This window comes from Nicotiana attenuata, chromosome 1 (assembly GCF_001879085.1).
Source record: "Nicotiana attenuata strain UT chromosome 1, NIATTr2, whole genome shotgun sequence".
NCBI lineage: Eukaryota > Viridiplantae > Streptophyta > Magnoliopsida > Solanales > Solanaceae > Nicotiana > Nicotiana attenuata.
Window position 1 is genome coordinate 43884105 of NC_031989.1, and position 17934 is coordinate 43902038.

General features: G+C 39.6%; 1 protein-coding gene across 1 annotated transcript; it reads right to left on the reverse strand.

Annotated features, from left to right (window-relative positions):
- Positions 2035-4579, reverse strand: LOC109225618 (cytochrome P450 78A5-like). The gene is made up of 2 exons (XM_019390355.1): positions 3489-4579; positions 2035-2958 (listed from the first exon to the last, which is right to left on the reverse strand). The coding sequence occupies exons 1-2, from the start codon at positions 4431-4433 to the stop codon at positions 2356-2358; spliced, it is 1548 nt and encodes a 515-aa protein (XP_019245900.1). The 5' UTR covers positions 4434-4579; the 3' UTR covers positions 2035-2355.

The following is a 17934-nucleotide window of genomic DNA, read 5'->3' on the forward strand; positions in this document are numbered from 1 at the left end:
TTATTTTGCTTTTGATCTAATGTTCCTTTCTTTTAAATTATTAATTAGCTAACAATCCTAAATTTTATTTTATATGTTTGAGTAAGGCTTGCATTTTGATTCCTTTGGTTATAATATTTGAACCCAAATAGTTTAGTGAATTATTTCAAGTTCAATCGATTGGATCAAGTTTAAAAACAGGTCATAATATTTTGAACTTGGACAAATTAGGCGAATTTCTTAAAAATTGGCTAATTTTGCAACATCTAGAGTGCGTTAGTTCATGGAGGAGGTGAGAGGAGCAAAAGAGAAGAGGCTAAAGCAGGTTGCACTTATTTGGATGGGGAAAAAACAGTGAATATCCAAATCCTGAATGCATCTTTCTTTTACAGGTGGGCAAAAGGAGAAAAGCTTTATTATGGGTATAATTATAAATAAAGGAAATTATTCTACGATTATAGCTGGTAAGATTTAGATACCTACAAAAGAGGTGAACCATATCATTGTTTGTGTATTTGGGTTCTTATTCCTCAATCATTTGTTTGCTTCTACCACATTTTGTTGTTTGTTATTATCTGATAAAACCAAATACCCATAATAAAAATAACATTCCCTTTAGCAATAGAGCAAGAGAATCTTAGTAGTTTTCTTTTCCATTCAAAAGGCTATGCTTTCTAGCCAAGAATTAATAGAGCACAAAATAAAGCAAAGGCAAGAATAAAGCTGATAAAAGGGACAAGGAGGACAAGATAATTTAGCACAATTATAAGTTTATAACCAATTAGGAGAGTATAAAGCTATAATTTTGTTTATTAATAACTTATGCACTCGTATGAGGATCTTGTTTCATCAACATGGATTAGGGTATAATACTCTTAATTAATTTTAAATACATCCCAGGTTTTCCAAATTATTCTTTGTACACTCTTTAGTCTTTGTCTGGGCTAATGCTCCAGAACGATAAATAATTAGATTTTAATGCTACTTTTATCCTTTTAACTTCCTTTTGAAAATTGACGTATTTTATAGTAGCTGCAAATTTTACGCGGATATAAACCACAAACTTTTAGATTCGTTTGCTTTCTATCATTTTAAAAAAAAAAAAAAAAATTGCATTTCGGATAACAACGATCGGTTCTCTGCATAAAACACTAAATAAACTTTGTTAAGATCACATAAATGACAAAATTACCCTTCAAGTAGCGATGTCTCTTGTTTTACATACTGAATTAAGAATGTCATTAAATATCATAAAAGGTTTCATTTTAAAGTAAAATTGTGCCTGCGTACTAATTAATAGTGCTAATATAATATTCTCAACTTTGGAGTACAAAACGATCTTACATATAATTATATTTACACATAAAACAATTCATGTATTACTAATCGTCAACTAAATTAAAAGAGTCCTTGGTCTTGTGGTTTGTTTCTTGGATTCTCTTAAGCTTCTTTTTCTACTCCAGCATCCACACCCTAATATTATGTTGTCTACTATACCAATTACTGCTAGTACAGGCCACTAATCCACATGATACTGAGAAATTGAAAGGTTTTCCTAATTCCGGAAAGAGACGATTATCAGAACCTTAATTATCCGTGACAATTATGCACCATTGAAGTTGGCAATACCATAAGTATTCATCAGTTACTTAAAACGGTTGTCTAATAATTAATTAGCTTTGCTCTTCATTATTAACGGTCATAATACGAAACGCCATGAAGTAGTTTTCGCCCCATGTCCTAAACGTAGATCAAGACAAGGCATGGATCAGGAGAAGATCCCCAATTTTTACAAGTGTTGACTACTAATTAAGGGGGACAGATAGCCTAACATGGAATAGGAAAAAAGAAAGGCCATTTATATTATATTTGCATGCTACTGTTTACCCAAAAATGGAAAAGCTTACAGTAAAAAGGATATATAAAGCAATTAAATTATTCACACATTATGTTCACATGTAATATTAGGTCAAGTTGCACAAGGACAACACTTGTCTTCAACATATATTGTTAAGCTTATTTTTGGCATAAAGAGCAAATAGACATCTATCGAAATATAATGAAACATAGAACTTATATTGCTTTGGATATGTAGAATGGAAGCTGTGTACAATGCATGTTGAAAGTCTAATAGACCACACCAAAGCCAACAACAAATTCCTAACATAGAGGACTAAAATCCTTGTAAGTGAACCTTACCACTAGTTAGCCTATCTTCCCTAAAGACAACTTAAAAATACTAAATGCTATTATAGCATAATCTTATAAACAAGTCTGATCACCCCGTCTAAAGATCCAAAAACTAGGCTGAGATCAAGGAATACTAGCAGGCTAATTATAAAATTCCAAAAACATACAAATCCACCAAAATTACTTTTAACGACCCCTAGAAGCAGCCTTGCAAACCAAAGGATGAGTCATTTCCATAGACAACTTCAGACACTCGGACAAATCCACACCATTATCAGAAGCAACCCATTTGAATTCTTGAAGTAACTGAGCCAACCAAAGCTGAACAGTAGCAAGTCCCATTGCCTTTCCAGGGCATACCCTACGGCCAGAGCCAAATGGTGCAAGCCTAAGATCAGAACCCATAATAGCTATTTCTTCTTCCAAGAACCTTTGTGGCATAAATTCTCCGGCTTGTGACCAAATCTTGTCGTCATGAGTAATAGCCCACATGTTGACCATGGCCGTAGTTCCAGCCGGGATGAAGTGCTGACCAACGTGGGTGTCATGAATGGCAAGCCTTGCCCATGAAAGCAAGGGACCCGGGGGATGCATTCTGAGAGTCTCTTTCACTATAGCTTGAAGATAAGGCAGATTAGGCAAGTCAGAATCACATACACCTCTATCTTTTCCAACAACAGCGTCAATTTCACGTTGAGCTTTGGCTTGAATATCAGGATGTAGTACCATCCTAGCAAGAATCCACTCAAGCAGGATAGCCACAGTATCGGTCCCCCTAAAGATCATTTCCTGATGAAGTAATACGATTTAATTCCACAAACAATAAACATACTAAAAGCATTATGAAACCAATCGTTACGACTTACAAAAATATAGTAAAAACAGTTTGAAATAAAGAAAAACAGGAGAAGAATATCAGCACTGTCCCTATCATGCAAAGCTAAAGTTAAAATTATTCAGATTCTTCATCTCAAAAATACAAGGAGACAATTTAACAGTTAAATTTGAGCATATATGCAGGAGACTCAGCTATTAAACAACGGAAGATAGCAACGCGAGATACTGCAATACAGAAAAACTTTACACGCCCAAAACATCCGAAAGAGAGAAGCACCTAAAAACCGAACATCAACTACTTGTTTGACACGTTCTTGTACTCACTTTTAACGTCTTATCCCACATGAGCATTAACAATCATGTAAGAATGTATACTAGAAGTAGAGAAAACCATACAACTATAGAATATATACAAAACAAAATTATATAAAACAATGAAATCATCATATGTAGAATTAGGTCACATATATAAGAAAAATTACCCAAAGAACAGCAATCATGTCCGAATCACCGAGTTTATTTTCCTTCTCCAGATCAAGCAAGACATCAACAAAGTCACTCAAACCTTCATCAGCAACTTTTCCAGCATTCTCAGCCCTCTTAAACCTGTGTTCCTCTACTATCTTTCCTACAAAAATATTCACACGCGCAACAAGCTCTTTGCACCTTTTTCTTACCCCTTGCAAGTCTAGCCACCCCAACAAAGGAAAATGGTCACTCCAGTTAAATATGCCCAGCAACTCATATCCTTCACTCACCAAATACTCCAACTCCAACCCATCTTGTCCATTAAAATCATAACATTTTCCAAAAACAGTCCTCATCACATTGTTCAGTGATCCAAAATGCAAAACCCTCTTCACTTCAACATGTCCATTTATCTCCATCAAACTGGCAATATCAGTCACCATCTTCGTACCTATATCTCTCCTAAACTCCCCGAAGCAGGCTATTCTTTTAGGACTGAACAAATGGGTGGCTGAAATTCTCCTGAGGTTCCTCCAGTACTCTCCATAAGGCGCAAAACCCATCGCCCTGTGAAACAGAAGCTCGTAAGCAGACTCTTTCACTGGCCTGTCAGCAAAAGCTGAGCTGTTCAGTATTTCCTTAGCAGTCTCTGGCTTACTAGACATTATAAAACGAGTAAACCCAACTGAAAAAGCCATTAAAGATTCTGCCTTCAGATTATCAGCGAGCTTGGCTAGGAGTCTGTGAGTTAGAGAGCCAGTGAAAGTTAAGACAAGCCCAAGAACAGGTAAACCCGAAGGTCCAGGAATGGATACACGGGTCTTAGAAAAAGCCCAAGCAAGTCCACCAGGCCTAAGCCAGAAGGCGAAGACAGCAAGAAAGAGAAAAAAGAAGAGAAGAAGCTCATAGTTGAGGACAGCTGTGGAGGGAATGAAGAGCAGAGAGCATTCAGAATACATTTCTGATCTTCAAAGATTGAGTTGTTTCTTTTGTTTTTGCAGGTGGTGAGTAGTTACGGTGTGTTACTGGTTCAGAGAGAGAGAGAGAGCGCGAGAGAGAGGGGGATGGTGGAGAGAAGGTGGCAGTGGAGGTGTGGAGAAGACCAAGAGCGTGAGACAACGGTTAAATAGAGGAGTTATAAGAAAATTATTTAATATTATTTTTTTATATATATCCTATAGTACTAGAAAAGGAAATAAATAAATTATTTATATGGAGAATGATTAGTATTCTCTCTATTCATTTTTACTTGTCCATTTTAAATTTCACAGTCCTTAATAAATAATAATTAGAGTATGCATTTTACTATATAACCACTAATAATATTAGCATTTCAAAGAGTTTTGGGAAATAATTTTGGAAATATATAACTAATGTTAAGGGTAAAATAAGAAAAAATATTATCTTTCTCATTATATACTAAAATGAACAAGTAAAAGTAAAAATATATTTTTAACATTGTAGACAAATAAAAGTAAACAGAGTGAATAATAATAATTGTGTTTTCTAAAAACCTACTCCTATAAGAGCATACTAATTATATATCCTTATAAAAAAATCTACAATTCTTTTGTTCCTAAAAGAAATTTAAATCCGTTTGTTCCTGGTTCATAACATTTCCGAAAACTGTCAACCCTTTGGCTTCCTCTTTAATAAGAATACTTAAAAGATTTTAATTTATTGAGAAAATCGAAGTAATCTTTCTTTTTACCCAAGTATAGTGCATCATCTAGGGGCAAAATTGACTTTTAGGTTTCGATGAATGATTTATGACTACTTTTAGGTATGAACGGTCAGTGATGATTTAATTGGACACAACAGTTACTCCCAATAAAATTAATTATACTCACACCCCTTCTCGAAAGTAATATTTTTTCTCATCCACTTTAATTATTTTTTAATTATTTTTGTTGTCCATAATATTTAATTTTTTAAAATAAAAAAAAATTAATTGTTTTTTCGAAATTGTCTTTGGAGTAAAAAGTCAAGGAGTATTTATTATATTTTTAATTAATAAATTAAGATTAAAGTAATAAGTTTATTATTAATTAATGCTAAAAGATGTATTTTTCTAATATATGTGAAAAAAGCTAAAAAAATCAATAATTGACCGGAGGGAGTATGGTTTTTTCTCTTCCAAACACATAATTTTATTGGTAACAAATTTTTTTGTTAATATACTTCAGCCAAGTGCAATATCGATTAAGTTGTTTTATAATCCTATTGTTGCCATTAAATTTCTCTCTTGGAGACTCTCTATCATTCCAGAGAATACAAGGGTATCGATTTTTGTATTAGGAAGGCCCCTCTCAGAGATAAACAAAATTCCTCCACTTTATATCTTTAATGAAATTTTTTTGGTGGTATATTTCTTTTGAAGCACATAACATTTTAAGAGGACAATATACAGCCAGATATAGAATAGGCAAAACGAATGAACGCAAAAAGAAAAAAGGAATAAGTTACTACTCCATCATGCAGGAGGGGAGAGTTTTTACTTTTTTATTTTCTTGTCATTTAGACTCCAAACTAACAAATGAAAAGGCAAAAGCAAGAAAAACAAATGAAGGTAAATGACTTTATAACTCAACTATTTCTATTGACTTTATACTAAATTAAAGAGAGGCAGACCCTCGACAGTGGTAATTGGACTTGTTCATAATTTCTGAAAATGGTTAGGCAATATTAACTCATATTACAAAATTCATCTTTGAATGTGTGCATGTGTGCTGCATATTTGAACTAGTTTTACAATGGTTGAAATGAGAAAACTAGTTCTTGAATGCTTTTCTTGGAGCAAACAAATTGTCACGGGCTGTGTTACTTAGCTTAAATTGTTCTCTTTCTTTCTTTTGGATGGTTACATTAATTATTTTTGGTGTGCTTCTTGTGACCTGTCGTTAAAAATGAGTAGCATGTATTTTGATATTATTAAGAATATTTATAAAAAGTTCCCTACTTTTATGTTTATCTTTATAGAGCCATTGATTTCATACAAATGATATACTGTACAGATTAACATTATTAGCAGTTTAAATCTAAAGATGCTCTATTTTTCTTGAGGATGTTCTCAATTATCTTTTCTCTTTTTCGGGGTTACATTACTGAATTAAACGGTCAATAGTTCACGTGGTTGTGAGAGGAATGGAAAAGCAATTTGGTATTTATAGGATTTTTAACTAATAATCCCCTATTTTCTTATCTTCCTCAAATTTCGAACTTATTACTAAAATCAATCAAATTCTGCATGACAAATTAGAGAATATCTATTCCGGTCACGCGATTCTTCTAAAACCATAACCAACAAGATAATTCACTTTACTTTAAATTTGTCAAAACCGTGATAACCTAGGAAATAAAATTAATCTTATACAATTTGAAATTACGGTATTTTATTGGGAACAAAAATGTATTAAATGTTAATTTTCTTTGTATAATTGGTGAGAAAATTTTTTAAATAATTGTTAGTAAGTACGTTAGATTGGAAGAGAAACATCAAAGCAGCATAAAACTTTAATATTTTAATAAAAATATATTTTTTGACATCGTAAATATGAAAATAAGTGATGTCGAAAAATGTGAACGATAAAAGAATAAAGAAAAACAATAAAAACGTTAAGAATACGCCGGCACAGTATAGGACACGAGGAGGGGTAAATGGAAGTGAGGAAAGAAGCAGGAAGTGCATGCGTTTGCTATTCTTTCATCTCAGTAACGGCGCCGCCTTCCTAAACTGATGGGAAGTTCCGGGTTTCGTGCCTTCCGTTTCTTAATGCTCCACTTAATTGTATGAATTGAATTTGCTTACTTCTAATTGTGCATGTTTAATAGTATTAATACAGAGTACTAGGTATACTTATTACTCCTTATTTTATGTGAAACTAGGCACGGATTCCAGGATATTTGTATACGGTCAAAATCGGAGAGCTCGATTTTGGAGACTTGATTACATTCCGAGCCCGGGTTCGGGGAACTCGAGGTGCGAATCAAGCCAGGCCCGGGTAAGCATATCTCGAGAAGTAAATCGAGGATACGTCATGATCTGCCTCGAGGGCAGTACAATTTCGAGGGCACTCAAGAAATAGCGGGAATTTCCAAGAACACGTGGGTCAGGACTTAAATTATAGGATAAGATTTGTACAAAATAGTACAAATTCGCACTAGGTTGTTATACAGCTGTACTAATAGGATTCTTTATCATAATTGAAAATGTACCATATTAGGGTTTTCTCCTCCTATATAAAGGGGACCCCAATAATTTGTAAGGATATCTAATTTACTGCAATAGGACATTCCACTCTGCTTTTCTTGTTTACCGTGCTCAACATTTGTTCTTCAGCTTTATTGTCTTTACTTTATTGTTCATACTTTATTATTCTTAGCTGACCTCGAGTTCCCTGGGATAATCAAGCTCGAGGCCCCTATTGCTCCAACAACACTGATTTAGTTCACCAACTCTTCTTACTTAAGCCTAATATTACTTGTATAATCACTAGTATTAGAGTATATCATATATCTTTAAAATCACAAATTATCTTTAATTGTTACTCACATTTTTCGAGGTAAACAGTTTGGCGCCCGCCGTGGGGCTAAAGATAATAGTGATTATTTTAGTGCTAGTTTTCTGATAACACACGTTATTCTTCACACTTTTTCTTGTCAAAGATTTTTTGATTTTAGGCCGAAATATGTCTAGCACACAAAACGCACCTGCTCACGATAGTGAGGGACTCGGAGAAAATAGCGGTATAGGGGTCGGTGTAACACCCATAAACCCTGAGGGAGTGCCAAACGTGGAGCCAGTTGATATCAGTTCGCACAACGCTCTAAACACGGATGCAGGCACAGACCCCGTAAGGAATGCACACAGGGAAGCTCGAGCCGGAGGCCAGGAAACACGAGGAATGGAAGAAGGAGGAGTCAGCCTCCAAGTGATATTCGAGATGCTGCAAGCTCAGCAAGTCGCCATCGCTCAACTTCAGAGTTAGAACAGAACCCCAAACACCGCCGAACCAGTAAACGTTGAACTAGTTAGAAAGGCCTGATGAAAGCGGCTCGGGGACTAACCCCACAATCTTGAAAATGCTCGAAGAACTAACAAAAAGGATCGAGTCAGGAGAAAAAAAGATAGAAGACAACGATAAGAAGGTGGAAACTTATAACCCCCGCGTAGACCAGATACCGGGAGCACCTCCAGTTTTGAAAGGTCTAGATGCCAAAAAATTCATACAAAAACCTTTCCCCCCAAGTGCGGCTCCAATGCCCATTTCCAAGAAGTTTCGCATGCCCGATATACCGAAATATAATGGAATAACTGACCCTAACGAACATATTACTTCATACACTTGTGGAATCAAAGGAAATGACTTGAATGACGATGAAATCGAGTTAGTATTATTGAAAAAGTTTGGGAAAACACTATCAAAAGGAGATATGATCTGGTATACAACTTAGCTCCTAACACTATTGGTTCATTTTCCATGTTGGTGGACGCTTTCGTGAAAGCATACGCTGGAGCCATAAAGGTGGCCACTAGAAAATCGGATGTCTTCAAAATAAAACAAAGGGATGACGAGATGCTAAGGGAGTTCGTGTCCCAGTTTCAGATGGAAAGAATGGAAGTTTATATTGATGACATGTTGGTTAAGTCCCTGCGCGCAGAGGACCATTTGACCCATTTGCAGGTAACGTTTGATATCCTAAGAAAGTACAACATGAAGCTCAACCCCGAGAAATGCGCTTTTGGAGTCGGCTATGGCAAGTTCTTGGGCTTCATGGTGTCGAACAGGGGTATCGAGATCAACCCCGATAAAATCAAAGCCATCGAGGAAATCACCGTAGTCAACAATGTGAAAGATGTGCAACGGCTGACCGGACGGATAGCTGCCCTGGGCCGATTTATCTCGAGGTCATCAGATCGGAGACATCATTTCTTTTCCCTGATCAAGAAGAAGAACAACTTCGCATGGACTCCGGAGTGCCAACGAGCCTTGGAAGAATTAAAATGGTATCTCTCGAGCCCGCCCCTGCTCCATACTCCGAAGGAGGATGAAACACTCTACTTGTATCTAGCCGTGCCTGAGGTAGCGGTAAGCGGCATTTTGGTTCGAGAAGAGCAAGGTACGCAATTTCCTGTCTATTATGTGAGCCGGACCCTAGGAGATGCTGAAACTAGGTACCCACATTTGGAAAAGTTAGCTCTTGCATTAATAAACGCATCTAGGAAATTAAAACCATATTTTCAATGCCATCATGTATGTGTACTGACTACGTACCCACTTCGAAATGTCCTGCATAAACCCGAGTTATCGGGAAGATTGGCCAAATGGGCCATCGAGCTTGGAGGATATGATATCGAATATCGGCCTCAGACAGCTATCAAGTCTCAAATTTTGGTAGACTTCGTAGCCGATTTCACGCCTGCCCTTGTACCCGAAGTAGAAAAGGAACTATTGCTAAAAACGGGTACGTCATCAGGGGTATGGGCCCTCTTCACAGACGGTGCCTCGAATGTGAAAGGATCCGGGCTCGGCATCATTTTGAAACCACCTACGGGCGGTATCATTAGGCAGTCTATCAAAACTTCTAAGTTGACTAACAATGAGGCCGAGTATGAGGCCATGATTGCAGGTCTCGAACTAGCCAAAGGCCTTGGGGCAGAAGTCATCGAGGCAAAGTGTGACTCCCTTTTGGTAGTAAATCAAGTAAAAGGGAGCTTCGAGGTTCGAGACGATCGAATGCAGAGGTACTTAGACAAACTTCAAGTGACATTGCACCGTTTCAAGGAACGGACACTGGACCACGTACCTCGGGAGCAAAATAGCGAGGCCAATGCACTCGTAATCTTGGGGTCATTGGTAGAAGAAGATGATATCGTCCCGGGGACTGTCGTCCAACTATCGAAGTCGGTGGTCGAAGAAGGCCATGCAGAGATTAATTCAACAAGTTTAACGTAGGATTGGAGAAACAAGTACATCGACTACTTAAAGCATGGGAAGCTCCCCGTGGACCCAAAAGAATCAAGAACACTTCGAGCCAAAGCAGCTCGATTCTCACTCGACGGAAATGGAACGTTGTATAGAAGAACCTTCGATGGACCACTGGCAGTGTGTTTGGGACCTGGGGACACCGATTATGTATTATGAGAACCACGAGGGCACTTGTGGGAACCATTCTGGTGCAGACTCTCTGGTTCGCAAGGTGATCAGAGCGGGGTATTATTGGGATACCATGGAAAAGGATACCAAGGAGTTCGTTCGAAAGTGTGATAAATGCCAAAGATTTGCACCAATTGATCCACCAACCCGGTGAACAACTCCATTCGGTCTTATCCCCGTGGCCATTCATGAAATAGGGGATGGATATCGTCGGCCCCCTACCGACGGCACCAGGTAAAGATAGATTTATTTTGTTTATGACTGACTACTTCTCAAAATGGGTTGAAGCGCAGGCCTTCGAGAAGATAAGAGAAAAAGAAGTCATCGACTTCATATGGGACAACATCATATGTCGGTTCGGGACACCAGCTGAAATAGCATGTGATAATGGGAAACAGTTCATCGACAGCAAAGTAACAAAATTCCTTGAGGATATCAGCACCTTACCACCCAAGTGCAAATGGTCAGGCCGAGTCCACAAACAAAACCATCATTCAAAACTTAAAGAAAAGGTTAGATGATGTAAAAGGGAAATGGAGAGAAGTATTGCCCGAGGTGCTATGGGCATATCAAACGACGTTAAAGTCAAGCACGGGGGAGACCCTGTTTTCTTTGGTGTACAGGTCCGAAGAATTGATCCTAGTCGAAGTCGGGGAACCTAGCGTCAGATTTTAGCATGCCACCGAGGACTCAAATCATGAGTTTATGAACACTTCTCTCGAGCTACTAGATGAAAAGCGTGAGGCCGCATTAATTCGAATGGCCGCGCAAAAACAAAGGATCGAAAGATATTACAACAGAAGGACGAACCTCCAATATTTTGGAGTCGGGGACTTAGTCCTAAGGAAAGTCGCTCTCAACACTCGTGACCCAAACGAAGGGAAACTAGGCCCCAATTGGGAAGGACCGTACCGTGTCCTCGGAGTCGTAGGGAAAGGATCCTACAAACTTAGCACAATGGAAGGCGAGCAAATACCGAACAATTGGAACATATCATTGCTAAAATGATAGTACTGCTGAGGTATGAACTTCTCCCCTTTTCCGTTTGTATTTAAAGCTAACTCCTTGCAGATGTTCGATTGGAGACATTGAGGCGCCCTTTAGCTCGAAGACCTTGGGTTCTAAAGCATGCGTTGTTCTCTTTTTCCCTTAGATCGGGTTTTATCCCAAGTGGGTTTTACTGTCAAGGTTTTTAAGGAGGCAACACCTATATGCTACCTAAGGAACAATCGACAAGTATTCAAGGCTTCTTTTCAATCAACCTCGAATACTTGGGGGCATCACCCTCGGAGAAAGATACTTTACGCCTAAGAGGGACTCGATAGGAGAACTTTGTAATGGGCCAAACGGTCAAATGAACCGTGTCCATATATGATAATCGAGCCCCGACGGCAAAACTTGTACGCATGTATCAACTATTTAAAGAAGCATTCTGGTTATATCAAAGACACTTTGTATCTCAAAGAGGTTTGCTATCAAACGAACTCTACACTTACAATCCTACGGGAAGTGGCTCAAGGGCCAAAGTACCCTGAAATACTTGGGGACTAGCACTGACAGTCAATACATCTGAGTCATCAAAAGTTCGGACTCATAAGACCTCAAAGAGGCGCCCCTTCGAAACACCCCTCGAAACAAAGGCCAAGGCCAATATACTTGGGGACTAACTTTTCGAACAAGTTCGGAAAGTTTTCAGAAAACAAGTCCAAGTGACAAACCCGAAGGCTACGACCATACTAAAGACTACGGTCACATAAAGGCTACGGCCAAAATAATGCGATTCGGAGATGTCCGATTTCCGCTATAAGTTAAAGGCCTTCAAACATTGTAAAACCGATTAAATCAGGCTATCCCCGACAAAAGCAAAATATAAAGGGCTTCGATAAATTCGGCCCCCCAAAAAATCTATGGGCTTTGATAAATTCAGCCCTCGAATAATCCAAAGGCTTCGATAATACCAGCCTTCGAAAAACCCAACGGGTACAAAAACACATGCTAAGGCATAACTAAAATCCCACTAAGTCTTTTAGCCGAAATGAGGGAAAAATTGTATAGCCATTTTAGAGGCTGAAACGGCCCAACTTAAAGAGCCTAAGGGCCGATATATAAGAGCCTAAGGGCCAGCTTAAAAAGAGCCTAAGTGCCGATGTAAAAGAGCCTAAGGGCCGATGTAAAAGAGCCTAAGGGCCAGCTTTAAAGAGCCTAAGGTCCAGCTTAAAAAGAGCCTAAGGGCCGATGTAAAAGAGCCTAAGGGCCAGCTTAAAAGAGATATAGGGCCAAAAGCTTATGGGAGTCCGAGATTTCACTCTCATTCAACTCGGACCCAAAGGCCCCATTGTTCCAAGCTCGCATCAAAATGATTTTAAGCTTGAGGATCATCCGATACTCGAACTAAGTATTTGAATCATCGGAATTTCCCACAAACAGGGACAAAATAAAAGTCAACACAAATCAAGGATAGAGCAAAAAGATACTTTATATTCATAAGGGAAAGTTACAACACATTTACAACGCCCACAAGGGGCCCTTGCTAAAAAAAGAAACCTAATCTATTTTCGGGGTCGCTCCCCCGGGAGTGTCATCCCCAGAACCTACATCTTCAGCGGCTCTATCCTCGGGAGTCTCTGATCGCTGCCAACTCCGCACCACTAAAAAGTAGCGAGAGAGGGTCGCAATAGCTTTTACCCGATTTTGGGTCGGGATCGAATCCACAGAGAGCTAGGATTGGAGTCGAGTATCTATCTAGTTGAGGATTGCGTGTATGCTCTTAATTGGTCTTCTATTCATTTTTGGATTTTCTTTATAATTCTATTTTTATTAAACTACTAATTGAAAATGCAACTAGATTAAGCTAAGAGATAAATTGCTACAAGTGGCATCTAATAGTTTAAAGTGCACTAGGGTAGTGACCTTCACCTAGGTGGCTAATTGACGGGTAATTGCATCTAAGGCTCGATTGACATGATTGGGGAAATATGTTATAACCGTTACTCAACACTACCCACTCTACACCTATCGATAGAAAGAGTGGTTTTGCCCAATTGACTCTCTCGAGACCAATTGGGTAGGCATATATGCCCGAGCAACTAGGGTTCAAGTCGGGTAATTACTCTCTCGAGGTTTAACCCTTTAATTGGGACTATCAAATCTCTTGAGTCCATCCCAATTCCCTGTTGAGTCAATTTTGGAGACTTAGGCTCACTTTCTCAAGAAGAGCTAAGTCAACTTAGCACAAACTAGTGTTTGCAACCACTAATTCATAAATTAAACCATAAAATTGACCCAAATAACAAACACCCATAATCAATCTAACCTTAAATCACAACACCCATCAATTACCCACACTAGGGTTGAGCCACAACCCTAGCTAATGGGTTTAGCTACCCATGCTTGAAGATAAAATTAGAGAAATAGATGAAGAGAAAGACATAATATTAAATTATTAAAGTAAATACAATGATTCAATTGCTAAAACTACGTTAAAGTGCCCAAAATGACTACAAAATAGCTTCTCACGAGCGCAACTAATGTCTGCTAATAACTGCTTATCGCTGGTTGCCCTAAAAATGGAAAAATGTTCTATTTATACTAAGCTGGAAAAATTGGACAAAAATGCCCCTGCGGCCGCACTAGGCTCTTGGACTTGAAATCTTGGCTCTCTGAACTCAGGCTCCACGGACCGCGCAGAATGGACCGCGGCAGCGGAGGTTTCTAATGCGGTCCGCACAACATGACCGCGGACCGCGCTGGCTTGAACCTTGGCAAATTACATCTCTCTAATCTTCTCTTCCGCGGATCGCACATAATGGTAGTGCGGCCGCGGAGCCTTCAGTGCGGACCGCATAATCTCCACTGTGGCCGCACTGCTTTGACACTTGATTTACCAGTCTCTGAATCTCCCTAGTGCAGACCGCACAAAGTGTAGTGCGGCCGCACTAGGCCTGTTTGTCCTGAGTTTGCCTTGTCTTTGGTACTTGTGCAGATTTCACTCCTTTTGAGCCGATCTTTGACATCTCGTCACTTTGTTGGTCAAACCTGCAATCAAGCACAACTTATGAGCCTTTTGGGATTATTTTGTATGAATTTATGATCAAAGCGTAAGCAAGAAGGAGCATGAAACACGTCAAAATCCCTAGTTATTACCTACCCCAAACTTAAGCTTTTGCTTGTCCTCAAGCAAACAAAATAAGACCCACCCCTTGAGGTAAAATCCATGAATTTTCAGCTATCCTAAAGTAACCTCCACTAGCCTCAATTAGGACTAACAATTGCCCTCGGCACACATGAGTCATTGACAATATTTAACCTTTGAAAAACCATGGATCAAGTGTGACACAGGAGCATCAAGAGTTGACTCAACACATCAAAGAACTCTTTCAATTACTTTAGTCATTGTGGAACCCAAACTCACACATCCTCAACTCTCCCTAAGCAAACCTCACCTTTATAATAGTGGCACACAAAACGAGGTTAATGGGAATTTACTCATCTCTCTCAAGGAAAGGTCACAAGTCCGGCTCTAGGTACCATATGCTTGCCCCTTATGTAAGTATCCACTAATGTAAGCTTCATTCAACTCAAGATCATATAGGGCTTTTGTGGAGTCATTGTGAAGGCTTTTGGTTTAGGGTAGGTCATGTTTTTGTTTCATTTGGCACAATTCACTTGACTCTTTGAGTCATTTCACTTCTTTCTAAGGGGTTAGAGAGACACATTGTCACTCTTTCTTATGCATTTCAAACCTTTTCTCCTTTTTCAACTTTCCACACATTTCTTTCTTTTACATTGCTTTTCTTGAATCCCTTTTCATTCTTTTTCACATTGAACTTTCTTTTTGTCTTTTTGCTTTTCTTTCTTTTTCATTGCCTTTCCTTTTCTTCACTTTTGTGCCTTTTTACCACTTTGTTGCAATCCTCGTCTCTCCCCCCAAACTTATACTTTTGCCATGTGCTAAAGGAAAGATTTGGGTGCCAAGAGAGGGTATCTTTTAGAACGGGTATAGGCTTGTATCATGGTTCTTGAAAGAAAAAGGTCTAAGGCTCAAAAGGGTTGACTAGGGATCTTATCATTGGTAGGCTATAGAATTGTTCAACCTATCATTTGGATCAAGGAGAGCCTATAATCACGCCTCAAGTCAAACTTCACTTATGATTTCGCCTCAACAAACATTCAGGGCAAGTTCTAGACCAATGGCTCGGGACTTGGACTCGCAATTCAATTACTCACCACACAAGCTAGGGGATTGCTAAAGACATAGAGTCGGGAGCCCACAACGACCTTAGATACGATTTGAGCACACAATGGTCCCGAAAAACCACTTTATGATTATCGGTCAACACAAGAGTCTCAAGGCCACGACTTTCACCATCCTAAACACAACAATTTGTTTTTGACCGTAAGATCAAAGGCAAATGTGCTAGGCCCAAGTGAAGCTTTGCTTGAGGTACCCTTAACTACAAAATACTAAAAACAAAAAGAAAAACGGACTCAAACCCTTAAGAAGGTTGTCACGCCATCTATCATCGGGAAGAGCCACCCGGTTCACACAACACTCCACCTTTGGAAAGAACCGTGGCATTAAGAAAACCAAAGGTTTATTGCAAATTTCAAAAACAAGAAGCTATGAATCACAAACATAAAGCTAAAAATGATTTTTTTTGCGGAGAATAGAATAAATATATACAAGCGGGGATTTGAATATACAATAGACGGGATGAATATATACAATAAAACGTAACTTTATATACAGACCAAAGGAAAGATAAAAAGTGCGATAAAAGTAACTAAATATAAAATTATATACAGACCAAATGAAAATCAAGAGAGCATAAAATGGTATCAATATATACAGTCATCCAAAAATGAAGGGCGCACCCCCTCGAATAAAAGCTGGCATTGTCCCCAATGCCAACTAGTCTAAATAAGCACCAAAAAGATAGAAAAAGGATATAGAGGACTCCCTAAGCCGTGTCCGTCTGCATAGGATCATGGGTGGTCCCTAGGTCCTCCGTGTGCTCGGGGACCTCAGACTGGTCCCCGGTGGTCTGCCCTGCTGCTACTGGGACCTGGGCCTGGACGGGCTCTGGAACTGGTACATCCTATGGCTGACTATAGGAAGCCTCCGGTGGTTCCGCAACTGGATGATGGCATCATTTGCTCTAGGGATTGTCCTCCTCCTCTTCGGAGGCCTCTGGGTCTGCTTCGGCTGTGGATGAGCTGCTGGGACTGGATCAACAAGCAAAAGGTCCAAAGGCAGCTGGTCTACCTTCAGTCTATCAACATCTGCCCGCAGCTCCTTCACGGACTCCTTGGAGGCCCGTGTCTTCTGTAACTTCCTATGCTCCTTAGCAAGCTCCTTGAGAGCGTTGCTATGTGAATCCATTGCCTTTGTCAATGCATCCTGAGTATCGAAGATTTTCTTCTGGTTCTCAAGAATTTCCTTCAAAGCATCCTCTATTGATTGTGGGACCTATGCTGGCTGAGGTGCCGACTGAGCTGTAACAGTAGCAGTCAATGTGGACAATTTAGATGACGTTGTGGACATCCAGTTATTGATACTGGCAAGGGCTTGGCTCAGTTGGTGGGCAGTGATGGGATGGGCCCGGGAAGATAGGATCTCCGGACCTACTGATGTGGAAGGTCCAAGAAGAATGGCTGAAGATGTGGAAGGTCCGGGAGGCATATCAGCAGCAATGGAAGTAGGCTCAGCAGGGACCTCTACCACAACCGGCTCTTCAGACTGGCCAGTTGGAGCAGAAGTAGGGGCTTTGTAGTTCTTGTCCTTGGGGTTGTCATTCCCCTTCAAGCTATACCAGGAGAACGGGGCTTTCGCCTTGACCTTGACGTCGTAGGGCTTCTTGGCCACCTCCAAATCCCGAAAGTACATGGTGAGAGTGCTAGGAAAAGGGTAGTTCCGGTCATGCTCCACTCCCACTAACGAGATAATGCGGGACATCACATTCCCCATATTTATGGGGTACCCCGCCATAATTGAAGCAACCAACACAGCCCGGTGGAGAGGAAGAGTCTGATCATGTGTAGTAGGGTCCAACTGGCTGCAAACAAAGGTCTCCCAGCCCCTAGCCTCAAAGTTCAGGGTCCTTCTCAATATTTTCACCCCAGCAGTCAACCACTCAGGAACGGTACCTGGGATTGCCAGGTACTGAGCTAACCATGGACGGACCTCCTCGCCCATCTCCAACTTTTCCATATATAGAGTCTCATCCTTCTTATTGAAACCCCTGTACTCATTGAGGTATTTCCCCTCAAACAACACTGTCTTGTTGCGCACCTTGGTCACTTT

Coding starts and splice junctions, on each gene's coding strand:
- LOC109225618 (XM_019390355.1), bottom strand. CDS start 4,433: ATGTATTCTGAATGCTCTCTGCTCTTCATTCCCTCCACAGCTGTCCTC. Junction 2,959..3,488: donor ACATGATTGCTGTTCTTTGG/GTAATTTTTCTT, acceptor TTACTTCATCAG/GAAATGATCTTTAGGGGGAC.